Here is a 23,684-nt window from a genome sequence, read left to right as displayed (position 1 = left end):
TTTATCTTTTAAAACGCTTCTTTAAGACAGGAACGTCTAGTTTTGTTTGGTTTTAGCAAATAGATGCCGGGCACTGCGGTGCCCACAGGGTGATGGGGGGGAAACAGGCGTGGACCCGCTTCCGTGGGGGGTACAAAGGCTGGCAGTGTGGGGGGAGGCAGATGTTGTCAAATACTCAGACAAATGTAGCGTGAAAAGGCACAGGGATTCTCATGAGCATTTAAAGAAAAAAAGGTAAGGACCCCTTCTTGGCATGTCTCAGTGATCAGCGGTGTCTCTCCACTTGTGCTGTTTGCTCTTCTCATCCTTTGGTAGGGTTCATGCCCCTGAAAGAGAGAAAGTTTTGTTGTAGCACCCCACGGCCGAGGAGGCCGCCCTGCTGATCCACAGTTAGATCCTAGGGCTCTAACCTGGCTCTGCTGTTTGTGTGTCCCAGGCTGTGTGTCCTGGGACCAGACACGTTTCCTCTCCAAGACCCCTGGGTCTTCCGCTTGGAAAATGGGGCAGCCGACTGGGCCCGGTGTCCCTAACCTTGTTGGAAAGGAGGCCCCTGCCCGAATGTCAGGAATAAATCTTCCACCCCCTTGAGAGTGGTTGCGCTTTTTGTGTCTGTTAATTGAGAAAAATAACCCCCCGACAGCGGTCTCCTAGGGATTTAATCAAGCTGTTTAAAGTAGATTGGAGTTTGCTAATCTCACGCCTAGGGCTGTTGGCAACCAGTTGGAGTATGAGATGGGTAGAGGGTGGTGTACATGGGGACTCAAGGATCCCTTCCTTGGGGGTGTTTGCACACACACACCTACATGCCACCTTGGCCTTCACCCACCTTTGTACAGGAAGTAAAGGATTTGGGGGGAAAAAAAACAGTGACATACTCAGCTCGTGCAGGGAAAATGCTTCCTAGGGGCTTAGGGCATCCTGTGACCCAGCTTCTCACTACCAACGCCTTTTGTCCATGCCTTGAGTCCTCCTCGGTGCAGGTGGTCAGGACACCGGCTGAGGGCCTGCTGGCTGCTGGGAAGTGGCCAGGCCGCAGAGGTCCAGGGCTACTTCCTGGGCCCCATGCGGTGACCTGTGGTCAGACAGAGGTTCTTGTGCATTTCCATGCGTCTGTCCTCTCTCTCCTCCCCCCAGTATCAATCTTTTCCCCTTATCTGACATTCCATATGTTTATAAAGAAATAGTCTGTTAGCCTTTGGCCCTAAAAGGTCTAGAGTTTCCAGATGATAAATTTATACTCGAGAGATAACTTGGTCCAAATGGTCAGTTATAAACGTGGATTCAATTTTAGTGGCAATCTTCTTTAGTGGCAAACTAACTCGTCACAAGGTGCCAGACGTTGGAAAGGCCTCAGGTAACCTGGACGTTAATAACACAGGCTCACCTGTCGGTTTGCATCCCAGCGTCAGACACACCAAGGGGCCGAAGGAGCTGCCGGGGCGGGAGCTTCAGCTCGGCCCTCCAGGGTGGGTGTTGCCCTGCATGGCGTGTCTGAGCCTCCCTGAAGGAGGGAGGCTCACCTTGCTCCCCCTAACTCTGTGACTCAGGGCGGGCCTTAGCTGCTCCAGTAAAACGCAAACTCTCCATGGCATGGTTTTTGAGCACCCAGAGGAGCAGAACTGCCTTTGGATGGGGGCAGGAGCCCTGGGAGCTGAGCAGTACCCACTTTCCCACGCCCACCGTGTCCCCGACTGTCACTTTTCCTACGGAGGGGCCGGCCAGGGCAGGAGGAGCTCCTGCCTCGGGGTGCCCTTCTTCCGGCCAGCGCCAGACACAGCCTGCCCGGAACGCACCCCTTTGCAACCTACAGAAGCAACAGGCAAAATGAATACTGCTTTGTGTCACCTTAACTGCAGGGGGACAGGAGAACAGACTTTCCGTGGGTGGAATTTAAAACGGAGGAGGCGGGACCTCATCTCTGTGGCCTCTGCGAGCACCTCCGGGTTGCAGGATGGGCAGGCAGTTTCAGGACAGCCTAGAACACCCGGCGCGGTTGACACATCTCCACAAAAGTGAGGGCATTAAGTCCCTTAACCGAGAGCCACAAGAGGCCCCGGCCTCTCTGCTGGTTACAAACGGCCCTTAACCCGGATTTCTCCACTTCCAGGCCCTCTTTATTGGCTACACTGCTGTCGGGCACCGTGTCAGGGATTTTCTGATAAAGTTACATTCCTCTCAACCAAACATCAGACTTGATTCGAGTATCACCGCTTTTTCTGTCTTTTCTGCTCCATGTGCCACATTGCATTTAGCACAAGACACGTTTTCTTTCTTCTTCGGTGTGATTTTATTTGTTAATTTACTCGTCTGTTTATTTTCTGCCCCAGCCTTATGGAAGTAGAAGTGGCAAATAAAAATTGTGTATAGTTAAGGCGTACAGTGTAGTGATTTGCGATACCTGTCCCTTGTACGAGGGTTACCCTAGTCAAGCTAAATTACTCATCACCTCACACAGTTATTTTATTTCTATGGTTAAGAACACTTGGGATGTACTCTCTTAGCAAATTTCAAGCATACAATACAGAATTATTAATTATAGTCACCGGGCTGTGCATTAGATCCTCCCCAGCACTTACTCATTTTCTAACTGAGAGTCTACCCTTTGACCAACATTTTCCTGTTTCCTCCACCCCTGGCCTCTGGTAACCACTGCTCTGCTCTTTGCTTCTGTGAGTTAGGCTTATTTTGGATTCCACATGTAAGTGAGATCGTCCTGCATTTATTTTTATGTGTCTGGTTTATTTCACTTAGTGTAATGTCCAGGTTCATCCATGTTGTCACAAAGGGCAGAATTCGTTTATTTTTTTGTGGCCAAATAATATTCCACTGCGTGTGCGTGTGCGTGTGTGTCTGTGTGTGTGCGTTGTGTGTACCTTCTTTCTTCATCTGTCAGTCTACACTTCGGTTGTTTCTGTTTTGGTTCTTGAGATGTGTTTTCAATCCCAAAACCTTATTCTGCAGATACAAGGAGCTTTCCCGAAGGAAAGCTTTTGTGTGTGTGTGTGTGTGTGTGTGTGTAATACAAAGAAAATTAAATTTTAGGAATCAGTGAATTCGTGAATCAGAGAGGGTCACCTCCTCCCAGGGAACAGAGGAGCTTGAACATACAAAGTTTTTCCACTTCTCTCTCTTACAAATCAGGTATCCGTTGTTGCACAGAGCGGTTCAGCGAGGATTCTGATCCTCTCTCCAGGGGGCTCCCATCCCTCTCTTGAAGGCTATTTGCTAAATCAACAGTGACAGGTCCAGATAAGGCAAGCCATTTACTATTTGCAATTATGTTGAAATGTTTGATTTTTGAAAAATCTATCTTGAATGAACAAGAGCCAATCTAATAATAATAATAATAATAATAATAATAATAATAATAAAGTAGACCTCTCAAAGCTTTTCAGCCAAAAAGGCGTGGTAAGTTAGCCAAGGAGCCCACAGACCAGGGATGCTGCACTGGGCCTCTGCCACACGCTTGCTGTAACCTTGGGCCAGTCACCGACCCTCTCCGTGCCCAAGGCTGGATGGGCCAGTGGCTGCCCAGGGTCCCTTCTGGGCTCTGAGAAATCTGTGGTTTGATCCGTATGTGCTATGCAGAAGGCATCTAGAATATTTAATCTGGTGTTTTCTTGTTCTTTTGGAACCGATTTCCTTTAAGGCAGAGTTAGGAACGCTGGCTAAGGACTGGGCGATGAGGATCTTGGCGCGGTTGTGTAGCCTCCCACTAAATCAGGAGATTGACGGGTTGCACCCTGTTATGATGAGAGCGTGACTGCCCTCCCTGGGCCCGAGAACACCAACCCTAGAGCCGTTCCGGAGTCCGCGAGAAGACGAGCATAGGATGGAGGCGGGCCCGGCGCTGCCCCGGGAGCCCTCAAAATCCCATTCACTTACCCGCTGGCCCCACGAGTCCCTAATTCTGCGGGTAACGGGATGCGGGGTAGCGGGGTGCTGCTGGGATGTGTGTGTGGATGTGTGTGCTTCATCTCGATGAAAATGAAATGGCTTCATTACAATCTCGGCACCCCCCCCCCCGGGGGCATCCGAGGGGCATGTTAGACTTTGAAACGTTCCAGAAGTTAAAAACAGTGGCCCTTTCATTTAATCAGAGTTATGACACCCTCCCTCCCTCTGCATGATGACCCGCAAAGAACCTGTCCGTATTAATATAAGTCATTGCATTTAGCCCGGCACATTCTAAATGACACATTTGTCATTTTCCTGTTGTACATGGTTAGCTGAAGCCATTATAGATTATTACCACTTGCAACTTTGTATCTGAAATGCAGCTTCTCCCACTGGTGTTATTAGTGTATTCCAATTTGGAAGCCACGGGTAATGTGTTCACGGGTACGCAGAGACTTTCCTCTGGCCCTGTCCTCTTTCCTGGGTCCTGGGGGCCTTGCCAGCAGTGACATGCTGAAAGCTCACTATTAATAAGCTCTTCGCTGAATAGATGTTTGCTTGCTGGATCCAGAGCGTGATGCAGTACATTGAGAGGGTCCATTTCTTTAATTTAATCTTATTTATTTATGTGGCCCAAGCTGATACTCAGGGTTTTAGACAATTACAGTGCCCGGGTAGGACACAATCCTTTTTCAACTGGTTATTTCCTCTCCAAATAAAAAGCAGCATTTTGTCGGCTGGAAGAGAATGCCCTTAGTTTTGTTCTGTTTTTTTGTTTTGTTTTGTTTTGTTTTGTTTTTTAGGAATTGATATTATTATCGTAGAAGATTCCTGCCTCTTGACTTTAAGCTGGACACGAAAGAGATAGAGAATTACCCCAGTGTCAGCTGCTTGTTTTTCTGTCACTTTTCTCTTGCCACAAACCTGGCGTTGTTTATTACCTGCCAGAGATTCATCATTTGGATGGAGCTGCAAAGATAAGTATGATCCTTTAACCCCCGACTAATTGGATTTTGTGTGTGTTGTTGCCTTCCACCTCCGCCACACGGCACACAGCCTGTACACACCTGTCACGTGCACGCAGCCCCTCACAGGCCTGTCTGCTTATGCGCCCAGCACCATGTGCATCAGCTCCAGAGTCATAATCCACCCCCCACCCTGCCCTGCAGAGGGCTTTGCACTGAAGCAGGCATCCGTGGGGAGATTAGGCTCCAACTGGCTTTCCAGCAAGGATCTTTCATAGCCTGGAAGGGCAGCGTTTGGTCTCCACTGCTCAGGGATCCCAAACTAGTGCCCAGCAAGGACCGGAGAATTTGATTAGAAGGAATGACATTTAACGGCTGGAGGTGGTTGGAGGTTGAAATACCAATCTTTCAAAACCGACTCTTTTTCTTCCTTTTTAAATTTTTCTTTTTATTTTTTTATTAAACCCCCAAGCAAGAATCTGATGTTAACATGCAGCTCACACAGACTTGTAATTGTGCCGCAGGGTGGGGGCTGCTTTTTAAAGATTCCCGTGCTGCAGACATGTCATTTTACTTTTACAGCAGGGCAGGTGGCAAAGGGTGCAGAGAACAGGAGTCAGACCATTTGTTTCCTGTGCTCTCCTGGCGTCAGCTGCGGGAGGCAGCACCATGGGGCCAGTGCACTTGTGTCTGAACTTTGCTTTACTGGAACGCTACTGGGAAGAGAGGAGGCTGGCGTCAGAGGCTGGCGTCAGTGAGTGAGTGCCTCCCGTGTGCCCGGTGCTTTCTCCTTCCAGGGGAGGCAGGGAGGCCAGGAAGGTCATGGTCCAGGAGGAGACATTTGACTAGCTCGGCGTCACCATTGGGATTAGGAACCAAGTGGGACCCTTCTCCCCTACCTTCCTGCCTGGGACCCAGCACCGGCTGTTATGCAGCCAGTGTTCTGGAAGACGCCGCCGCCAGGCCCCCTGCTGGAAGGCAAGCAGATGTCATACTTTGTGCCTGACATTCAGGAGCCTTTTAGGAACCATCCAAAGGCTTCATTTTATTAAGTGGGGAGTCTGATGCCATGCATCAAGGGAAGGTGGCATGTGTTAGCCCAGTTTGTCCACGTGGGAACCTTTCATCCGTACGAGCTCTGAGCAGCATCCGGCACACAGGCTGGTGGCTGGTCCTCGGAATTCAGAGTACCAGTGCCCCTGCCCTCGGTTAGCCATGGGGGTGGGGTACGGACCCACCCGTGGCCGCAGGTCACCAAGGGGTTTAAGTGCTGTAACATGCACATGCCTCCACATCACCACCACCCTCTCTCCAAAACAGGCCCCCGCTCCATCCCCTTATCCTGCTGTAATTACCTTCAGCGCGCTTGTCATTGCTAGAAGGACATTTCACCGCGTTTGTTTGTCCTGTGCCTTCCCCAACTACAAATAAGCTCCACGCAAACCAAGATTTGGCCTGCCTTGCTCTGCTCCCTCACATGGCCCGGCACCTCCACAGTACCTGGCACACAGTAGGCGCTTTAATAAACATTCGCCGAAGGCATGGAATGAGCTTGCATCCAATGCGGTGCTGGCGAGTTCAGGATTCCTCGGTTCCCGGGTGTGATGTCTGAAGAAAGGCCACGTGTTGCAAGGCAGGCAGCGGGTGCTGGGGGAGAAGATCGAGGAGCACTATCGGCTCTGATGTGTGCGTTACCGTGAAGCTGACTGTGTGGCTGTGAGCAGATCACATGACATCTCTGGATTCCTCAGTCTTTGGAGCTGTGAACTAGGCATAGCCATTTCCCACTTGCCCTCCTGGGATGGGTATGGAATCGTATGACTTCATAGGTACAAAGACTGGTAAATAGGAAACTCTATACACTACTTTAGCAAGAGGCCTTTAAAACAAAACAAAACAAAACAAAACAAAACAAAACACAACGTGTTCTGTGCCTGGGAAAAGAGCTTTTCCCATCCTCCGCGGCCCAGTCCACCCTCCAAGACCTCTTCGGTTAGTTCATTTGTTGCTTTGCTCTTAATTTTAAAACCACATTCCCAGAAGTGGGTTATTTCTGCAGCCTGTGTCTGTGATTCCAAAATAGAATCATTTACGCATTCTGAAGCAATCAATGAACCAATTTTGGGTGAGATATATCTTCTGGTGTTTTGTTAAAAAAAAGAAAAAAAAAAAGAGACAAAACCCAGCACTGTTCAGGTTTCAAGAAACCCCTGCACTTCAGGTAAAGGCCACGTTCCTGCTCACCATGCGTACATTTAAAAGCTGCATTATCCTCTATCGGGAAAGCACAAGTGAATTTATTTTTTTCTGCTTTTCCAGTCCCCAACCTCTTTACCTCCTTCCCCTTTGAGAATTTGTGTTCCTTCTGCTAAATTGGCTGTGGTTTTGCTTCAGCTGGCAGCTGGTTTCTTAGTTATTTTTCCTCTCTACCTGAATTTTCGTAATATCAGCATCCTCTCAACTTTGAACGCAGAGCAGATATTTCAGCCTCCCCTAAACAAGTCCCAGGATGTCTTCCTCACCAGATTCTAAAGCTGCGGGTTACAGGGAAGAACATAGTCAAGTGACATCTAAAAGGGTGTTTCCAGATACTCTGGAAGTGGTGCGTCAGAAATGTAGCTTGCCCGAGCATGAACAAGCTCCCTAGGGAAGTCTTAGTGACACTGAGGTTTGGGGCTCACCACCTTCCTTTGGTTTCTGCCCCCACCCCCAACATTTATCCACAGACCAGAGAGGTGGACCCACCCTGTCCGCATCCTTAGCTGTTCTGGAGCGTGATTCTAGACGTGCAAGGTCAGCTGATATATTGGACAATCCAGGGAAGAGAGGTCTGTACCCAAGAGGTTAGAGATGGGTTCATCTGACTGTGTTACTTGGCTGTGACCTTGAGCAGCTCCCTTGGCCTCTCTGTGACACAGACCCCCCCCTCCCCCTTGAACTTGGCTCCTAGCCCTCACAAACAGGTTATTGATGCTGTCACACATCAAAAGTTTGAGAGATAGGGGACCGCGGAGGTCCCACTGCAGGCATTGTAATGAAAAATGTTATTGACTGCATCCTCTTGGCTTTGAAAGTCTTCTGTTGTGCCTGCTTAGTCTAAAAAAAGAAAAAAGGTGCCTTTGGAAGAAAAGAGTGGGGCTCAGGGCCCTCTTGATGCATTGTAGCTGCTTGAATTGCAGAGTCATTTACTAAATGTGGTCAATATTCCCACACAGACAGGGTTTCTTTAAAAATGTAATTGCTCCTATTTGGATTTTGGCATCTGCATCTTTGTTTTACAGCGGTCATAAAGTCCAGGGATTGGATGGAATTGTATGTCCCGACCTCCCTTAGAAATGTGGGGCGGCAGGGCAGGTGCACGGCTCAGAGGCCAGTGTGTGACCGCGTGGCGCCCAGATCAGCTGCCTCCCCGTCCTTGTTCCCCAGCATCCTTCCCTGCTGGGCTCCCCAGGGGCCTTGATGAGAAGGGAGAGAAGGTGGCTGCTTTTCCAGAACCCATTAAAGCAATTAATGCAGGTTGAACGTGGTGAATTTCGACAATATGGCATCTGTACTTTAAAAAAAAAGACAAGCCAAAACCTGGAATGTATTCGAACCACATCTGCAGTGGTGTGTGGGGCTTCATTAGGAGGTTTCTGATTAAGAAAGGAGAAGAAAGTGGTCCAGGTTTCAGGAATTACCCTCCCACACAGGTGGGGGAAGTGAGGAAGTCTGGGGAGGGGCTTTCCTTCTGCCATTTCCATCATGTGGGGGCCCATGGGGGGGTGGGAGGTGGTGTCCTGCAGCATGTCTGAGCCTGGCATGACCATCATCCTTGCTCCATCTCTCCTACCACCTCCTGTCTCTCCTCAGGGGGCCCCAAGCCGATCCCAGGTGTTCCCAGACCCTCTGAAACCCTCTCCTCCCTCCATGAGTTCTTCAGGTCCTGGGGGTTTAAGTCAGGATGTTCAGGTTCCCCACAAATCCCTTCCTCTCTCCTGTGTTGTCTCTGAACAGGGTCTGGGCCTCCCTTTGGCATCTTCATTTACTTCTTTTTCCATTTCCAGCTCATCCCCAGTATTAGGAATAGCATTTATTTGCTGCGGAAGTCCTGGCTTCTTCCTGACCCCTTTCAGGGCACCTCATCCTCTTGCCCACAAATCGTGGACATCTCCTAAGTTCCTGGCCTTGACCCGCTCTCCTCTCTACGGGCTCCCTGTTGGGGATTGCACCCGGGGGTGTCGGGCCCTCCAGGCCTGATCTGTCCCCAGCTCATCCCAGACCACACTCCCCCATTCCCTGCCCTTGGACCCTTGGAGGCCGGAGTGCAGCGGCCTCCTGGCTGGCTGGCTGTCTCCCGGCTTGCTCATCTACCCACACATCCATTCAGCATCCTGGAGGCAGGGCACACTTTCTAGATGTGTGTGGAGCTGCGAAGCCCCCTCCTGAACCTGGTGTTCCAGCTCCCTGTTACCTGCAGACAGTCCTCTTTGGCTGTCCCGAGTGCAGTCCACACGTGACCAGACAGGCAGCGCGCCCTCCCCTGAAAGCCGGCTTTGTCTCTGGGCACCTGTGGACACCGTGGCCCTGTGAGGCCGGCCCCAGTGGTTCATCCCGCCCACCCTCAGCTGCCCCACCTGCGGGAACCCCTGTCTTCTCTCTGCTGCCCTGTTAGCATAGGGACCTGCCTCACTCGTTGGACACAGATGATGCATCTCCTAGTTTTCCTTGAATGGCTCTGCGGCCCATAATAATTTTTATATTGAGGGCTTACAATAATCCAGATGACATTCTCTGTACTTTCCAATGTATTAACTCACTTGGCCCTCGCCACAGCCCAACAGGTTCAAAGTAGGCACCACTTTGATTCCTTCCTTGTACAGGAAATTGCCCAAAGCTTGTCACTTGCCTATCGTCAACAGAGGTGGACGGGGCAGAGCCAGGAATTAAAGCCAGCTTTTGTTGACGTGAGGGGACGTGGCAGTCATTCCGACGCCAGGGCAAAGCGGCCTCCCATCTGGATGCTCAAGCCCAGGCTCTGGAGCCGGGTGCTCTGGGTTCAGAGCCTGGCTCTGCCCCTTTGTACCTGTGGAGCCTTGAACAAACTCCTTAACCTCTCTGCTTCTGAAATTCCGCTTCGACAAAGTTGTAATGGGAGCAATAGTCCAAGGACAGGCAAGTCTCTAAGTGCCCTATGCAGTCTCCTTACCCGTAGATCGCGGACACGAGTGACCCTACAGGCGGCCTGTGAAGGCACCGGAGGCATCTGTGCCTTTGAACACTTCACGATTGCCCGCTCTGGCCACACCACCGTGTTGGGGTCTTTTCCTGCCGGGGGGACTCTTCTGGTATAATGTGCATAGCACGTGAGATGCTCCCGAGCTTCTGGTACCGAGCGCACGAGTCCGTGCGGTGTCCGAAGCGTGTGCTCACTGCCACCTTCTGCCGGGTGTGCAGCCGAGCACCGCGCTGGCCCAGCCACGTTTGGGTAACTGTACACTTCTTCTCTGAATGTTTTTTTTTTTTCTTGTTAAAAACGGTGTTGCAGCCACTGATTAGAAACCCCACGAGTAACCAGACAGCCCGGGCCACAGCCTCGCGGCCCCTTCCCGGGCGAGCTCTGTGCATCTTACTGACTAGACTTTAGGTACAGACGCGGCCCTGGGCACGTTTTGCCTTTTTCTCCCCCACCGTCTCCCTCTTATCTCTCTTGCCATACCCTGACCTTTGTCACGATTTTATTTTGTGCCTCCTCTGTGGAAATTCCCTAATTAGATTATCTGTGACCTCAGCTCACCCCGCACTGGGATAAACCCGTGTAACTTAGGACACCCTCCCGTTGATTGGCAGAGGCTCCGAATCCGTCTGTGCGGCCTGCCACGCGTGGGCGAGGCGTGAACGCGGTGTCCCGGGCCTCCTGTGGAAGGTCGTGGTCGTCAGCCCACTGTGGGCTGGACAAAGGAAGGGCCGTCGTGTTTGGTTCACGGGAGACCCGAGGAGTAGAGGAGTCCGCCCCGGGCACTGACGATGAGATATGTGCGCGCCGTTGAGTTAATGACCCAAGAGCTATGGGTTCAATGTAGAGAACTTGGAAACCCCAGGAAAACATAAAAGGAAAAAAAAAAAAAACCCTCCAAATCATCGATAATCTGCTCCGCCCAGAAATAATCACTGTTGACAGCCTAATGGCCATCTCTGCAGTCTCCCATGTGACTACGTGCGTAGATTTGTATTGAGGATTTTCTACAAAACTGCCATTCTGAACGCAGTTTTTGAGTCTGACTCTTTTTCTGCCCTAGAACGTGTTTCTAGAACAGGTGTCAAAGCAAAGAGGTGCGTGATTGATTCCATTTCCTCTTGTTGGACAGTTTGGTTTTTTTGAACATTATCCGTATTGCTGCCGTGGACAGTGTGTCCTGGCACATTCATCTGTAAGCTCCGTCTCTAAAAATGCCTTGGGCTGTGTTTCTAGAGGTGGCATTGGTTCTGGGCATAGGCAGATTTTTAAGGCTTTGGTAACTGTTGCCAGATTGTTCTTGGGGGAAGAGTTTGTTATTTTACAGCCCCCTCCACCAATGTTAGCAGAGAATGAGATGCTTTCATTTTCCCCCCAGCCTTGCCAACACTGGATATTATATTTGTTTCCCATTTTTGCTGATCTGATAGGCAAAAAGAAAGTGTTTTGTTTTAATTTGCATCATTTAAAACAGTGAAGTTGAACTCCTTTGCATGTTTATTGTTCGAAAAGCTGTGCATACGTACACTTAGTACGTAATAAATAGCGTGTGGCACAATGTTGCATACATATTATATTTATTATATAATATATACGTTTATTTTATATTTCTATTTATTTAATATTTATTATATTATTATATACTATATATACGTTTATTTATCTTTGGTGTGTAACTTACTGATGTCCGATGCCTGTTTAATCCAAGAGTGTTACATTTCCAGGTCCTCAGACCTATCAGTCTTTTCCTGTAAGAGCTGGTGGTTGGGAGTCGCTGTTAGGTGGTTGCTTCCTCCACCTGGAATTCAGATTCTTCCGGCCGAGGGTGAGTTAAATTGGAGGCACAGAAAGTGATGAGGGACAGGAATGTTAAGTGCCCTTGAGGAGAATACACCTATCCATGTATCTACTCTTAGGCCAAGAGAATGTTGATATATAATCAGATTTTTCTGATGGATGGATATGCTATGGACATTGGTTCTAGATCACAACTACATTGGAAACCCATCAAGGCTCATCCTTTTTTGACTCCTAGAATCTTGTTAGTTCTTCCCCCACCCCAAAAAAGGGAAAAGAATAAAGAGACCAAATTTAAAAGAACATTTGTAAAGCAATTTACTTAAATTATAAGAGACTAAAAGCCAGGCTTAGTGGATAATTGAAGAATTGCATTAAAAAGGAATCAATATCTTTCTGGAATCTGGAATCAGTCCTCAGCTTCTGAGCTGTTTTGCAAGGAGAATGGCCCCTGTGTCACCCGCTCGCAAATTTCCCATAGCGTTACCCGCAAGGACAACATTTTCTTTCTCTCTCTGGTCCTTCAGGCTTTCCCTCTTCACACAGGTTTTACTCACTGAGAGACATTTAGGAGCAAAGATCCTGGAGATCAGAGGCTTTAAAATCTCAGGTCCCTGTTCCAGCCTCTGGGATCTTGGTGTTCCTAGCACGGGAGCAAACGCTTCCTTCTTCGCACAGCCTTTGGAGAAGGTCAAACTCATAAAGAAAGGACAGTGGAAGCAATGAAGAGTTGGATTTTTTTGAAATCTACTTTGTAAGGTTCCAATTAAAGGCAAATAGAAACTTTTTTTTTTTTTAAAGACTCAAAAGGGGAAAAGAAGATGTTGATTACTCTCCACCCTCCTAACTAGCTGTCATTCTCTGCCCTGGCCCCTGGCCTTTATTTTCTGTGCATTCACATTCCTTGCTGGTTGGATCAACCTGCTTCCACTTACTTTTGCTTCATGCCTGTGTTGAGCTGCATCTCAGGGAAGGGTCTTGGATGGGCCCCTGCAGCTGCTCTGCCCTCCAAAGTGATTTTCCCCGGGATGTGGCCACAGGGCCCGAGCTGGTGAGCCATGTGGCGGCAAGCTTTGCCCCAGATCCTGGTCTCCTAACGGGCACGCAGCTGTCAGGGACACCAAAATGAAGCCACCGTCCTTCCAGGTAACATGAGTTCGCAGCATACCCCCGCTCGCTTACGTCAACGTTCCAGCAGAATATAAACTAACGCTTTTCAGACTTTTATTTAAGGGGATGTTTTTAGATGACATGATTCTTAGGCCAAAGTCAGCAGCAGCAGCAGCAGCAAAGTAGTCCTATGGAGTGGAAGGAGGGAGTAGGATGAGGAAGCAGAGTTACTGCCCAGGCGTCTGTAAAACATATCTCTGCCTCCAGCAACACGTATGAGGCATCTGATGCTGGGGATGTGCTTGCACATTCATTCCTTCCCTCGGCCGTTGTTTTCCTGAGCTCCTCTTATAGGATTGGTGTGGTTTAACATCCTCTTTGAACTCTACATATCCTATTTACTTACTTGTTAATATGTTTGTAATGAGTATTTCTTCGTACTTTAGAAGTAATTGAGCGACTTCACCTAGAAAGTACAGAAAACCAGAAACCATATTGGAAAGTGTGTGTGTGTGTGTGTATTGCCTTTAAGAGGAATGATATTTCATATTCAAGTGGAATTGTGAGCTCCCTAGCAACCAAGGCAAAAAGGGAAATGCATGCATTGTTTACATTCCACTAGAGAATCCATTGGTATTTCAGGTGAAATTCTTCATTGGCAGCCAGTTTTAAAAGAAAGGCAGTTCATTTCGGGAGGAAGGCAATTTCAACTGCTTTTCTTTTTTTTTTTATTTATTTTTTTTTATTTATGATAGTCACAGAGAGAGAGAGAGAGGCGCAGAGACACAGGCAGAGGGAGAAGCAGGCTCCATGCACCGGGAGCCCGATGTGGGATTCGATCCCGGGTCTCCAGGATCGCGCCCTGGGCCAAAGGCAGGCACCAAACCGCTGCGCCACCCAGGGATCCCCTCAACTGCTTTTCTTCATTGTTTCTCATTTTCTGTGGAATCACCCACAATCTCCAGTCTTTCGTATTTATTGACACATCTGTGACCAAAACAGAAGAATTCCCTGACTCCTCTAGCGACTGAGAAGGATATAAATTAAATAGCCACTGTATACACATGTTGAGATACGTACTTTCAGGGATAGGGAGCAGCACCTGCAAATAACTCAGAGCATTTGCTACTGTAAGAAGGGCCGGTGGCAGCGACAGGAGATGGGGCTGGGCCCGCAGCAGGCCGCTCAGGCCTGAGACACACTGCGAGGAGTTTGCATTTTAAATCAGAAGCAACGGGAGAGTTTACGGAAGGAACAGGGTCCACTGCATTTTTTTTCCCATTAGTGAGCCTTTTTATTGTTGTGTGTGTTGGTTTTTTTTAATTGAAGCACCTTACTGGTCCTGTTTCCATGAGTGCCAAGACCAGGGGTAAAGGGGAGGGGAACCAGGTGGCGCAAGGAAGGGTCATCTCCACAACATTCCATTTATACACAGAACTAAACAGACAAGCACAAAGTCACTACTGCAGCTAGAAGTTGGCAGCATGGGAAAAGGGAGGAACAGGTGGGGAACTGGGGTGTCATTAAAAAAATACAGGCACCCCCCCAAACTGGGGTGCCTGGGGGGAACTTGGTCTGCTTCAACCCAAGAGGAATCAGAAGATCAAAAGGGGTTTGGGAAAGCCAGAACCGTCAGGGATAGAGGGAGGAGGAAGGTCCAGGGGGTGAGGGGGCTGTTTGGCAACTGGGGTGAAGGGATTGCCCTCCCCCTGCTGGGATCCCCCCAGCCCCTCCGGTCTGGCAGGAAGGGGCAGCCTGCAACCCCCATGGGCAGGTCTGGGGCTTCCAGATGCTCCAGGCAGGGGGCTGGGTCCACTGCATTTTAAAAGATGGCCTGGCGGGCAGCCCGGGTGGCTCAGTGGTTTAGTACTGCCTTTGGCCCAGGGTGTGATCCTGGAGACCTGGGATCAAGTCCCATGTTGGGCTCCATGCAGGGAGCCTACTTTCTCTCTCTCTCTCTCTCTCTCTGTTTCTCATGAATGAATAAATAAAATCTTAAAAACAAACAAAAAAAAGATGTCCTGGCTGCCCAGCAGAGACTGATTTTAGAGGCTGGGAAGCTCTTGCAGTTAGTGGTCCCTGTAAGAGGTAATTAATGCAGATAAAAATGGGATGCAGAGGAAGGTGCTCTGAAGACAGGGCTAATTAGGGCTTTACTTTCTCATGATATTAAAACACGCCCCTGGGGCACAGAGTCCACACCATTCATTTCTGTCCTCCCTCCAAGTGGGGCTGAACGGGGAGGGTCCCTCTAGCCCATGTGGCTGTACCTAGCGCCAGCCCAGGGTTCCAGAGTTCGGGGGCCTCTCTCCCTTGCTTATAGCCTGTAAGCCCCACGGCCCCTCTTCAGACCCTCTCCAGGACAGAGGGCTGGCCTTGGGTATCGGAACCGTCTTGCACTGCTGGTGAAAGAAGCGTGAGTTGGAAAGTCCAACCAGCCCTGCCCCCTTGTCCTCTTTATGACCTTGCATAGGTCACACCACCACCTGGAGCGCCTCTCCTCATCTGTGCAAGGGGAACAATAAAGTGTGTGGTCATCCCCGTAATTTTGCTCTTCCCAGTAACACCAGCCACCGTGTTGGGCTCCCGCCATGCACCCTACCGAGTGCAGGACGCTCTGTGTGCAGCATCCCGTCGAAAGCGGAGGCAGCTTGTCTAAAGTCTCAAAGCCAGGAAGAGCAGAACTTTGTTTGGGAATGGCCTCCCTAGAGACTATACCTCTCACTGAAAACTCTGTGGGGTGGGGGGAAAGCCTCCCCCTAAGATACCTTTTTATTTCGGTGCTCTGCAATCCTCTAGTTTCCAGATGCGGTTGGAAAATAGAGCCACGGTTTGCCCGTAAGCAGGAGATTTCTCGAGCGTGTGGAAGAGCGTAAAGGAGGCGAGGCCCCTGCACCAGAGTGAGCTCTGCTTTGGGAAAGGCATCGGAAAAGGCCCGTCTGGCCCCATCCACAGCCGTGGAGGGGGATGCACAGGGGTGGGCTGGGATGTCACAGTGCTGCCCCCTGCAGGTGCCTGTAGGAGCTAGAGCAGGGAGGGACGCCGGCGCATATGAAAAAAAATGCGTCGCTGGGGCCTCGGGAACTCCACTCATCCCCCAACTAGAGGATTAGACACGCGTGTGCTTCCAGATGCACGAAGAGGTGTGTCACCGTCGCTCTGTTTGCGGTGGGAAAGCCCAAGAAACCATCTAAGCGTCCAGCAACGGAGGAGTGGGCATTGAGCCGTGGTGCTCCGCTGGCAGGGAGCGTGCCCTAGGGCACAAAGAACGAGCCTGGCTCATGTCAGGGAACCGGGGAGCGAAGATCCTCAACACACGTCCTTTTAGCTGGAAAAACCACGGTGGCGAACATGTTAAGTGTGAGTCCATTTATGTAAAGATCAGCAACGGTACTTTTGCACATGTCCGTCCACCTGTTGAGAAGGAGGACAGAACGTTTGGGGAGGATGCGCAGCGGTCATCACGGATGGTGCGTTGGGGCCGCCACCCTGCTTCCCTAGAATAATCAGACCTCAGCCTTTTGCAGCTCTGACCTGTGTTCCAGGCATCAAACACTTCATGCATTTACACTGATATAATCCATGGGATCCCCAGGTGGCTCAGTGGTTGAGCATCTGCCTTTGGCCCAGGGCGTGACCCCGGGGTCCTGGGATCGAGTCCCACATCGGGCTCCCTGCATGGAGCCTGCTTCTCCCTCTGCCTGTGTCTTGCCCGCCCCCGCCCCCCCCGGGTCTCTCATGAATAAATAAAATCTTTAAAAAAAAATCTAATTTAACCCTCACCAGCACCCTGTGATAGGATACCACCCCTATAGGGTCTTATGCCTGCAAAACTGGGCCACACCCCAGTGACTTGCACCAGGTTGCCGTTGGCAGGTGGCAGAGCTGGGTCGGGACTCTCTGCGGCCTGTCTCCACTCTCTTGCTTCTCTCGCCAAGTTCTGTGTGAGCCCGAGGTGTGTGTGCGCACACGAGTGTGGAGAGGCATGGGGCGGTGACCCGAGGCTGCCTGGGCCCTAGTCAGCTGCACTGATCTTTCTGCGGCCTCATTTAAAAGATTCCCTGGGGCTGCCTGGCATTCAGAAAGCTCAATAAATATCTGGTTGGCAACGGTTCTAAAGAAAACAGAGCATGCCGTGTGCCTCAAGGAACATAGCTTGTAGTCCCAGAGACAGGGTGTAGGAAGGTGAGGCGGAGACCGTCGTTTACATGGCAACAAACCGTGCTGGGTGCCCTCGGAGGAGAGTCGGTCACGATCCAGGAGGCCCTCCTGGAGGTGGTGGGAATGGGCTGAATGCCACAGGCGGGGCAGATGTGAGGGAGTATATGGATTAAGGGAAGGATGTTTCTGCAGATGAGGAAAGTTGTAAGAGGGTCGCCGCCTGGGTGGCTCAGCAGTTGAGCATCTGCCTTTGGCTGGGGTCGTGACCCCGAGGGTCCTGGGATCGAGTCCTGTATCAGGCTCCCCAAAGGGAGCCTGTTTCTCCCTCTGCCTGTGTCTCTGCCTCTCTCTGTGTCTCTCATGAATAAATAAATAACATCTTTTTTAAAAAATTTAAAAATAAAATTAAAAAAAGGAAAGTTGTAAGAGAGGCTAGAACTGCCTCTGTATTTGTGTCCACGTAGATTAGGACTTTAGAGAATTCTAGGGCTTGGATTTGGGAGAAGAAGCTGGTAGACTGAGGAAGGAAATTCATATTTAGCACCTACTATGTGCCAGGTGCTTTATACTATATATAGGAAGTCTATGTTATGTGTATTTTTTAAGTTTTATTTGTTTAAGTAACCTCTACACCCAATGCGGGGCTCGAACTCACAACCCCAAGATCCACAGTTGCACGCTCCTCTGATGGAGCCAGCTGGGCCCCCCTACGTTATCTTAATAATGCTTGACAACAGTTGCATTTTTTTAAAGAGATTTTATTTATTTATTCATGAGAGACACCGACACAGAAGCAGAGACACAGGCAGAGGAGAAGCAGGCTCCCTGCAGGGAACCCAATGTGGGACTCGATCCCTGGACCTCGGGGTCACACCCTGAGCCGAAGGGAGGCGTTCAACCTCTGACCCCCCCAGGCACCCCAATAGTTGCATTTGAAGTACAGACACAGGCACAGAGAGGTTAGGCCATTTGCCGAGTCACACAGCAAGCCGACAGCCGGGTCAGGTTGAGGCCCAGTGACTCGGAACCCAGGGGCCCAGCTGGGCAAGGTGGGGTCGGGGACAGCGCACGCGTGTCATCCTTTCCTCTTTTCCTGATCACTAACCTGGGCCTGGGTCTCGGACCGGCCCCTCTTCCTGAGGTTGAGCATCTCTGTGCCTGAGAAAACCTCACCCCTGAGGTCTGCGTCCCGAGCCCCTGGTGGCTGAGTCACCAGGATGTCCCTTCCTTGAGACTTCGCCGGAGCGCGTCCTGTGCCCGTGCCCCCGGGGATCGCAGTCCGTTGTCCTGTGACCTCGTGGCCCACGTCACTCGTGCGCGTCGGTTGCGTGCCCTTGGACACGGGGGCATGTGTGCCTGTGCCGCGTGATCCCACAGCGCCCCGTCCCCTCCGCGGGGGCCGCCCCCATCCGTTCCTCCGTCCGCTGCTGAGCGGAGCCACACGGCCCGGTCTGCGACCTGGGGGCTTGGAGAGTCAGCTCTGGGGAGCCGAGTGAGGCCGACTTGCCTCCCGAGAGCATTAACCCAAGTAGCAAGCTATTAAGTTTGGAGACACACACACATCCTTCGCGTTTCCACAATCAGAACGCGCTGCCTCCACAGTCCTCGGCCGACGGCTGGAGCCTGAGCCCCGATGAGCTCCGCGGAACGCAGCAGGCCCTGGGCCCGGCTTCCCGGCGCACGCGCGATGGAGCAGGCGCGGGGAGCTTAGCCTCTGTGGGCGCCCCGCGTGTAGTGGCCTCGCCCTTAGATCTCACGCTGTTGTTTTGGCGATGGGCACGGTGCCACGGGGGCTCCCCTGCCCGAGGAGAGAGCGGACTGTAATCCTCTTACAGGAGAGGAGCAGGTGCACAGAGAGGGCCAGCGATGAGCAGCGGGTTCAGGAGATGCGCTGGCCGTGCAGGCGGCTTTGCCGGACAGAGGCATGGCTCACGGTCACCAGCTTGCACGGGCCGAGCACCCACGTGGCTTTCGGGTGGGTGCTGGGGGTCGCCCCCCACCCGCAGGCAGCCGGCTGCCAGGAGCAGAGCCGTGGGAAGGATGCCCGCCTGCCCGGCCCTGGGGGCCCTGGGGACGTCCCCGCGGCCGTGACAACGCCGACCTCAGCTGCTTCATCCGCCCTCCTGGTCTCTCACGCCCTCTTGGTCCCTTCCAGGTGACAGGGAGCCTCGGAGCCCCCGGGTGAGCCCCAGGACTCCGCCGGCACGGCGTTGAGTCCTCACTCCCCAGGGCTGCCGGGGCCGTGTGTGCTCCGTAGGCCAAGGGCCCTGATCCCCCTGTGGCCCCGGCTCAGGACCCTCGGGACCGTCGGCTGCAGCCTTTCCTTCTAGCCGGAGCCACTTGCCAGGCCGGGGTGGGACCCCAGCGATTAGTGACCTCATGCTGCTCATTGCCGGGTGGCGGAACTGGGCCCGGCCAGGGGAGGACACGGCGGGGACGCGCTGGGCCTGTCTCCCGGGCAGAGCTCCTAGTGTCCTCTGCCGCCTGAGCCGCTCGTTGTGGAGACAGAAGCTTCTGGGGGTTCTGAGAAATGAGGGCATCTCAGGTCCGCCCCCCGCTTGGGCCTGAGCCTGCTGGAGAGCTGGGGGGGGGTGCTCCGGGGCGGAGCCCGCCTCACCTGGGCCTTTAGGGGGTCGCCTGTCGGCTCAGAGCCTCTCTGGAAGACCAGCAAGTGACTGTTGGTGAAAATGGAGACAAAAAGGCAGAAAGAAGACGGAGACCAGGAACTCAGACTGTCTCTGCCAACATGTGTCCCCCGCGTGACACACACACGAGCGTGTTTTAGCTGGAAGGGGCCGTGGGCGCAGCCGTCGGCGCGGCCTCCGAGGGCCCTGCACCCAGCCCACCTTCCGAGAGCCTGCTCTGGCGCGGCAACGGCTGTTTCGGGAATCTTGTGTTTGTTCAGTTTTGCCAGAACAATAAAGGAGGCAGGAGCGGATGAGGATAATATTCTTGGTCTCCAGGACCCACTGGAAGCCCACATTTACCCAAAACACCAGCGTTGGAGGTTCTGGAAGGGTCTCAGCCTGAGTGGCTGTCAGATTTTCTTCCTTTCTTTTTTTAAAGATTTTTTTAAAGATTTTATTTATTTATTCATGAGAGACACACAGAGAGAGGCAGAGACACAGGCAGAGGGAGAAGCAGGCTCCATGCAGGGAGCCCGATGCGGGACTCAATCCAGGACCCTGGGGTCACGGCCTGAGCCCAAGGCAGACGCTCCACCCCTGAGCCCCCCAGGTGTCCCGAGTGGTCGTCAGATTTTCTAGTCCCACAGTCTTGAGCTGGGGAAACTGAGGCGCACGGGGCAGTGGCTTGCCTGGGGCTGGCCTCCCGTGTCCTCGACTGTGCTTTGCATCCTCGTTGCCTCTCTGTCCCTCCCGATCGGGGGCTCCCAGGGACCCCTTCTGAGAACTGCTGGAGGCGGGCACGCGTGGGAGACGCGGTGACCGCCCAGGCCCTCCCCGGGCCGGCTCTGCATGGTGTTCTCGTCAAAGGCACCAGCCTCCTCTCCGTTCTCAAGGTTGCTGCTCTGCCTGTTCAGGTTCTGGGAGGGCTCACAGGTCCAGCGTGTCATCGAACCTGGGACAAAGATCTGTGACAGCGAGGGGCGCCTGGGAGGCTCCGTCGGTTAAGCATCTGCCTTCGCCTCGGGTCCTGATCTCAGGGTCCTGGGATCCCGCCCCCAGTCAGGCGTCCGCTTCTCCCTCTGCCTCTGCTGCTCCTCCTGGCTCGTGTTCTCTCTGCCTCTCTCAAATAAATAAAGGCTTAAAAAAAAAAAAAAAAAAAGAAGATTTACGCCAGTGAAATGATACACAGCGAAGTGAGCGCAGGGAACGGGTGCGGGGGGCAACGTGTGTGGGAAACCAGGCACAGGCTTCGGAGTCTCCCTCCACTGTAGGCGCAGCAAGGATGAGCTGTGGTCTCTACTAGGGATGCTCGTCAGAGTCAGCGCCAGGGTATTTGTGGGGGTCTGGTCACGTAGGGCCCCTCGGCCTGGACCCCGCATTCCAGGCCCCGATGTAGTCTATACGGGTAACGGAGACACGGGGAGCCGCCCTTCCCGGCCAGGTCCCCCGGGGCCAGCCAAGCAGGCCTCCCAAAGGCGCGTAGTGGGAACTCTTGGTGCCTGGCTGCGCGGGGCAGGGGGCCCGTACACGTGGACCACTTCAAGATCGGGGCGGAACGGGTGTCCCTGTTTCCAGAGGACAAAAATGGAGCGCTGGGGAAGAAAAACAAAGGTTGGGGGCACTCAGGGGCTGGCCTCCTGCTCTGGGGGGCGGTGGGGTTGGCGGAGAGTCTGGGGAGACGTGAGCTCTGGGAACAGGGAGGGTCGACCCTCGATGCCCCCTTCCTCCTAACCCGTGTGTCCCTCCCTCCCTCTCTCTCTCTCTCTCTCTAGGCTCTGAAGGGCTCTAAGAAGCTGCTGTTGTCCGTGTACTCGGCAGGGCGCATCCCCGGGGGCTACGTCACCAACCACATCTACACCTGGGTGGACCCCCAGGGCCGCAGCATCTCCCCGCCCTCAGGCCTGCCCCAGACCCACGGCAGCACCCTGAGGCAGCGCGAGGGTGACTCCAGGAGCACCCTGCACCTCCTGCAAGGCGGGGACGAGAAGAAGGTGAGCTGCCCGGCCTCGGCGAGGGGTGGATGTTGGGGTGGGGGGGGGGCAGGCTCATCCCCCCGAGGGCCTGTTCTCCTTGCCTGACCCAGAACAGGGAAGCTTCTTGGAGGCTGGACAAAGGGGCCTGGTTCTTTCGGGGCTCTGTCCTCTCAGGAACCTACGGAAGGGTTTCCTCCTATTTTCGACCCATGCGATGTACTTTCTGATACAAGCTACGAGCCTGCAACCAGCGCCCAAAGGCCGTGGCTTGACTCAGACCAGTTGCGTCTCCCTGACGCAGAACGGGACGGTCTGGGCCTGAGCGGACCACTGCTCCACGTGGGTCTGCTCCATGTCTTATTCTGGGGCCCACATGCACTCCCATCATCATCCCCCGGGCTGTTGCCCCTTCTGATGGTGGAAGCTGCATCCTGCCGGCTCCCCGTTCTAGCCCCTGGGGTGGAAAAGGGAGGAGAGACAGCTCAGAGCCCCCCTGCCCTGTAAATTCAACATGATTTAGCTTCCTGGGCATGTGGCCACCTGCAGCTCTGGGACTCAGGGCTCCACTGGGAACCTCCTGCCCCTGTGCATCTTGGGTTGGGGGGAACAGGACCTGGTACTGCTCACCTCGTAGCCGGCGAGGGCAGTCCCAGAACTGAAGGTGAGGAGCTCGGTGCGCCTCCTGGAGGAAAGGGATTTCCAGCGTGTGGGCTCTCTGCCCCTTTGCAGGGCTGGCGCTTTGATCCACAGAACCAACGCCACTGGAGGGGGAGGCTGCAAGGGGAGGCTGGAGCGGGTGGCCGGAGAGTGTGGCTGGAGCAGGTGGCGGCTGGCATGTTGCCTCTCGAGCACCATGGGTTGTTGTGACCCGAAGAAGGGGCACAGGGCTGTTGAAGCCCTCCTCCCCTCATACTGCAACTGTTTACATAAAATTTTTTTTAAAAAGACCAGAAAAGGAAGTAATTCCACACCCCCCACGCCCCAATTTTTAAACTTTGCTCTGGTGCTGTTTGCTTTGCCAGCCACGGTTGCTGCGGAGACCAGGAGTGTACCTCCTGCACGCGGCTCTCTCGTAGAGACAGAGAGAGAGAGAAGCAGAGGGAGAAGCAGGCTCCGGGCAGGGAGCCTGACCTGGGACTCGATCCCGGGTCTCCAGGGTCATGCCCCGGGCTGAAGGCAGCGCTAGACCGCTGAGTCACCTGGGTTGCCCCTTTTTCATTTTTTAAAGACTTAATTTATTCATGAGAGACCCAGAGAGGGGCAGAGACACAGGCAGAGGGAGAAGCAGGCTCCCTGCGGGGACCCCGATGCGGGACTCATCCAGGGTCCCCAGGATCACTCCCTGAGCCGAAGGCAGATGCTCAACCGCTGAGCCACCGGGGCGCCCCCGAGGCTCGGTGTTCTTCTCGCAGATGTCGCCGTGCGGGCGGTGGCTCCCACGCTGGGCAGCAAGCAGAGGGGTAGCCAGTGGGCAGGTCCCCCCTCTGGAGCTGCCTGGTGGCCAGCGCGGGCTGGGGCAGAGGAGGCTGGGCCCCCTCCCCGCCCGGCAATCTCGAGCCAGCCGGGAGCCTGCGGCCTGGAGTCATTTTCAAGGTCAGCCTCAGCACCTGCGGAGCACTTGACGCGGCGATGGGAGGGAGGAACAGAGAAGTACGAGAGAGATGAGGCCCTGCTGTGGGGAAGCTCCCGGTGAGGTTGGAGGTCACAGGACAAGTGAGACAATAATCCAGAGAGGAGTGTGAATGAGCAAGGCAAGGCCATCGAGGTGGTGAGGAGCCACGGAAGGATGTAAACTCTGGGGAGAGGTGGAGCGTGATGGACAGGGAGGCCCTGACTTGTGAGCTGAGACCTGGAGGGGAAGGAAGGGGCTGCCGTGCACTCAGAGGACTGAAAACCCCAGGCGGCAAGGACAGCACGTGCAAAGGCCCTGAGGTGGGAA

General features: G+C 53.1%; 1 protein-coding gene and 1 long non-coding RNA gene across 5 annotated transcripts in view; one reads left to right on the top strand and one right to left on the bottom strand.

Annotated features, from left to right (window-relative positions):
* Positions 1 to 23,684, top strand: part of WHRN (whirlin) — an 82,475-nt gene that overhangs the window by 787 nt on the left and 58,004 nt on the right. For all 4 annotated transcript variants that reach the window (XM_072842508.1, XM_072842507.1, XM_072842506.1 and 1 more), the window contains exon 2: positions 21,545 to 21,763. In XM_072842508.1, coding sequence (XP_072698609.1) covers positions 21,545 to 21,763 — 219 coding nt within the window. The remainder of the gene's footprint in view (positions 1 to 21,544; positions 21,764 to 23,684) is intronic.
* Positions 31 to 7,757, bottom strand: LOC140641006 (uncharacterized). The gene is made up of 3 exons (XR_012037576.1): positions 7,608 to 7,757; positions 876 to 1,072; positions 31 to 326 (listed from the first exon to the last, which is right to left on the bottom strand). It is a non-coding gene; the product is annotated as an uncharacterized lncRNA (long non-coding RNA).

The sequence above is a fragment of the Canis lupus genome, chromosome 10 (genome assembly GCF_048164855.1).
Source record: "Canis lupus baileyi chromosome 10, mCanLup2.hap1, whole genome shotgun sequence".
In the NCBI taxonomy this organism is placed as follows: Eukaryota; Metazoa; Chordata; class Mammalia; order Carnivora; family Canidae; genus Canis; species Canis lupus.
Note: the sequence above shows the minus strand (reverse complement) of the source record. Positions and strands in the feature narration are given on the sequence as shown.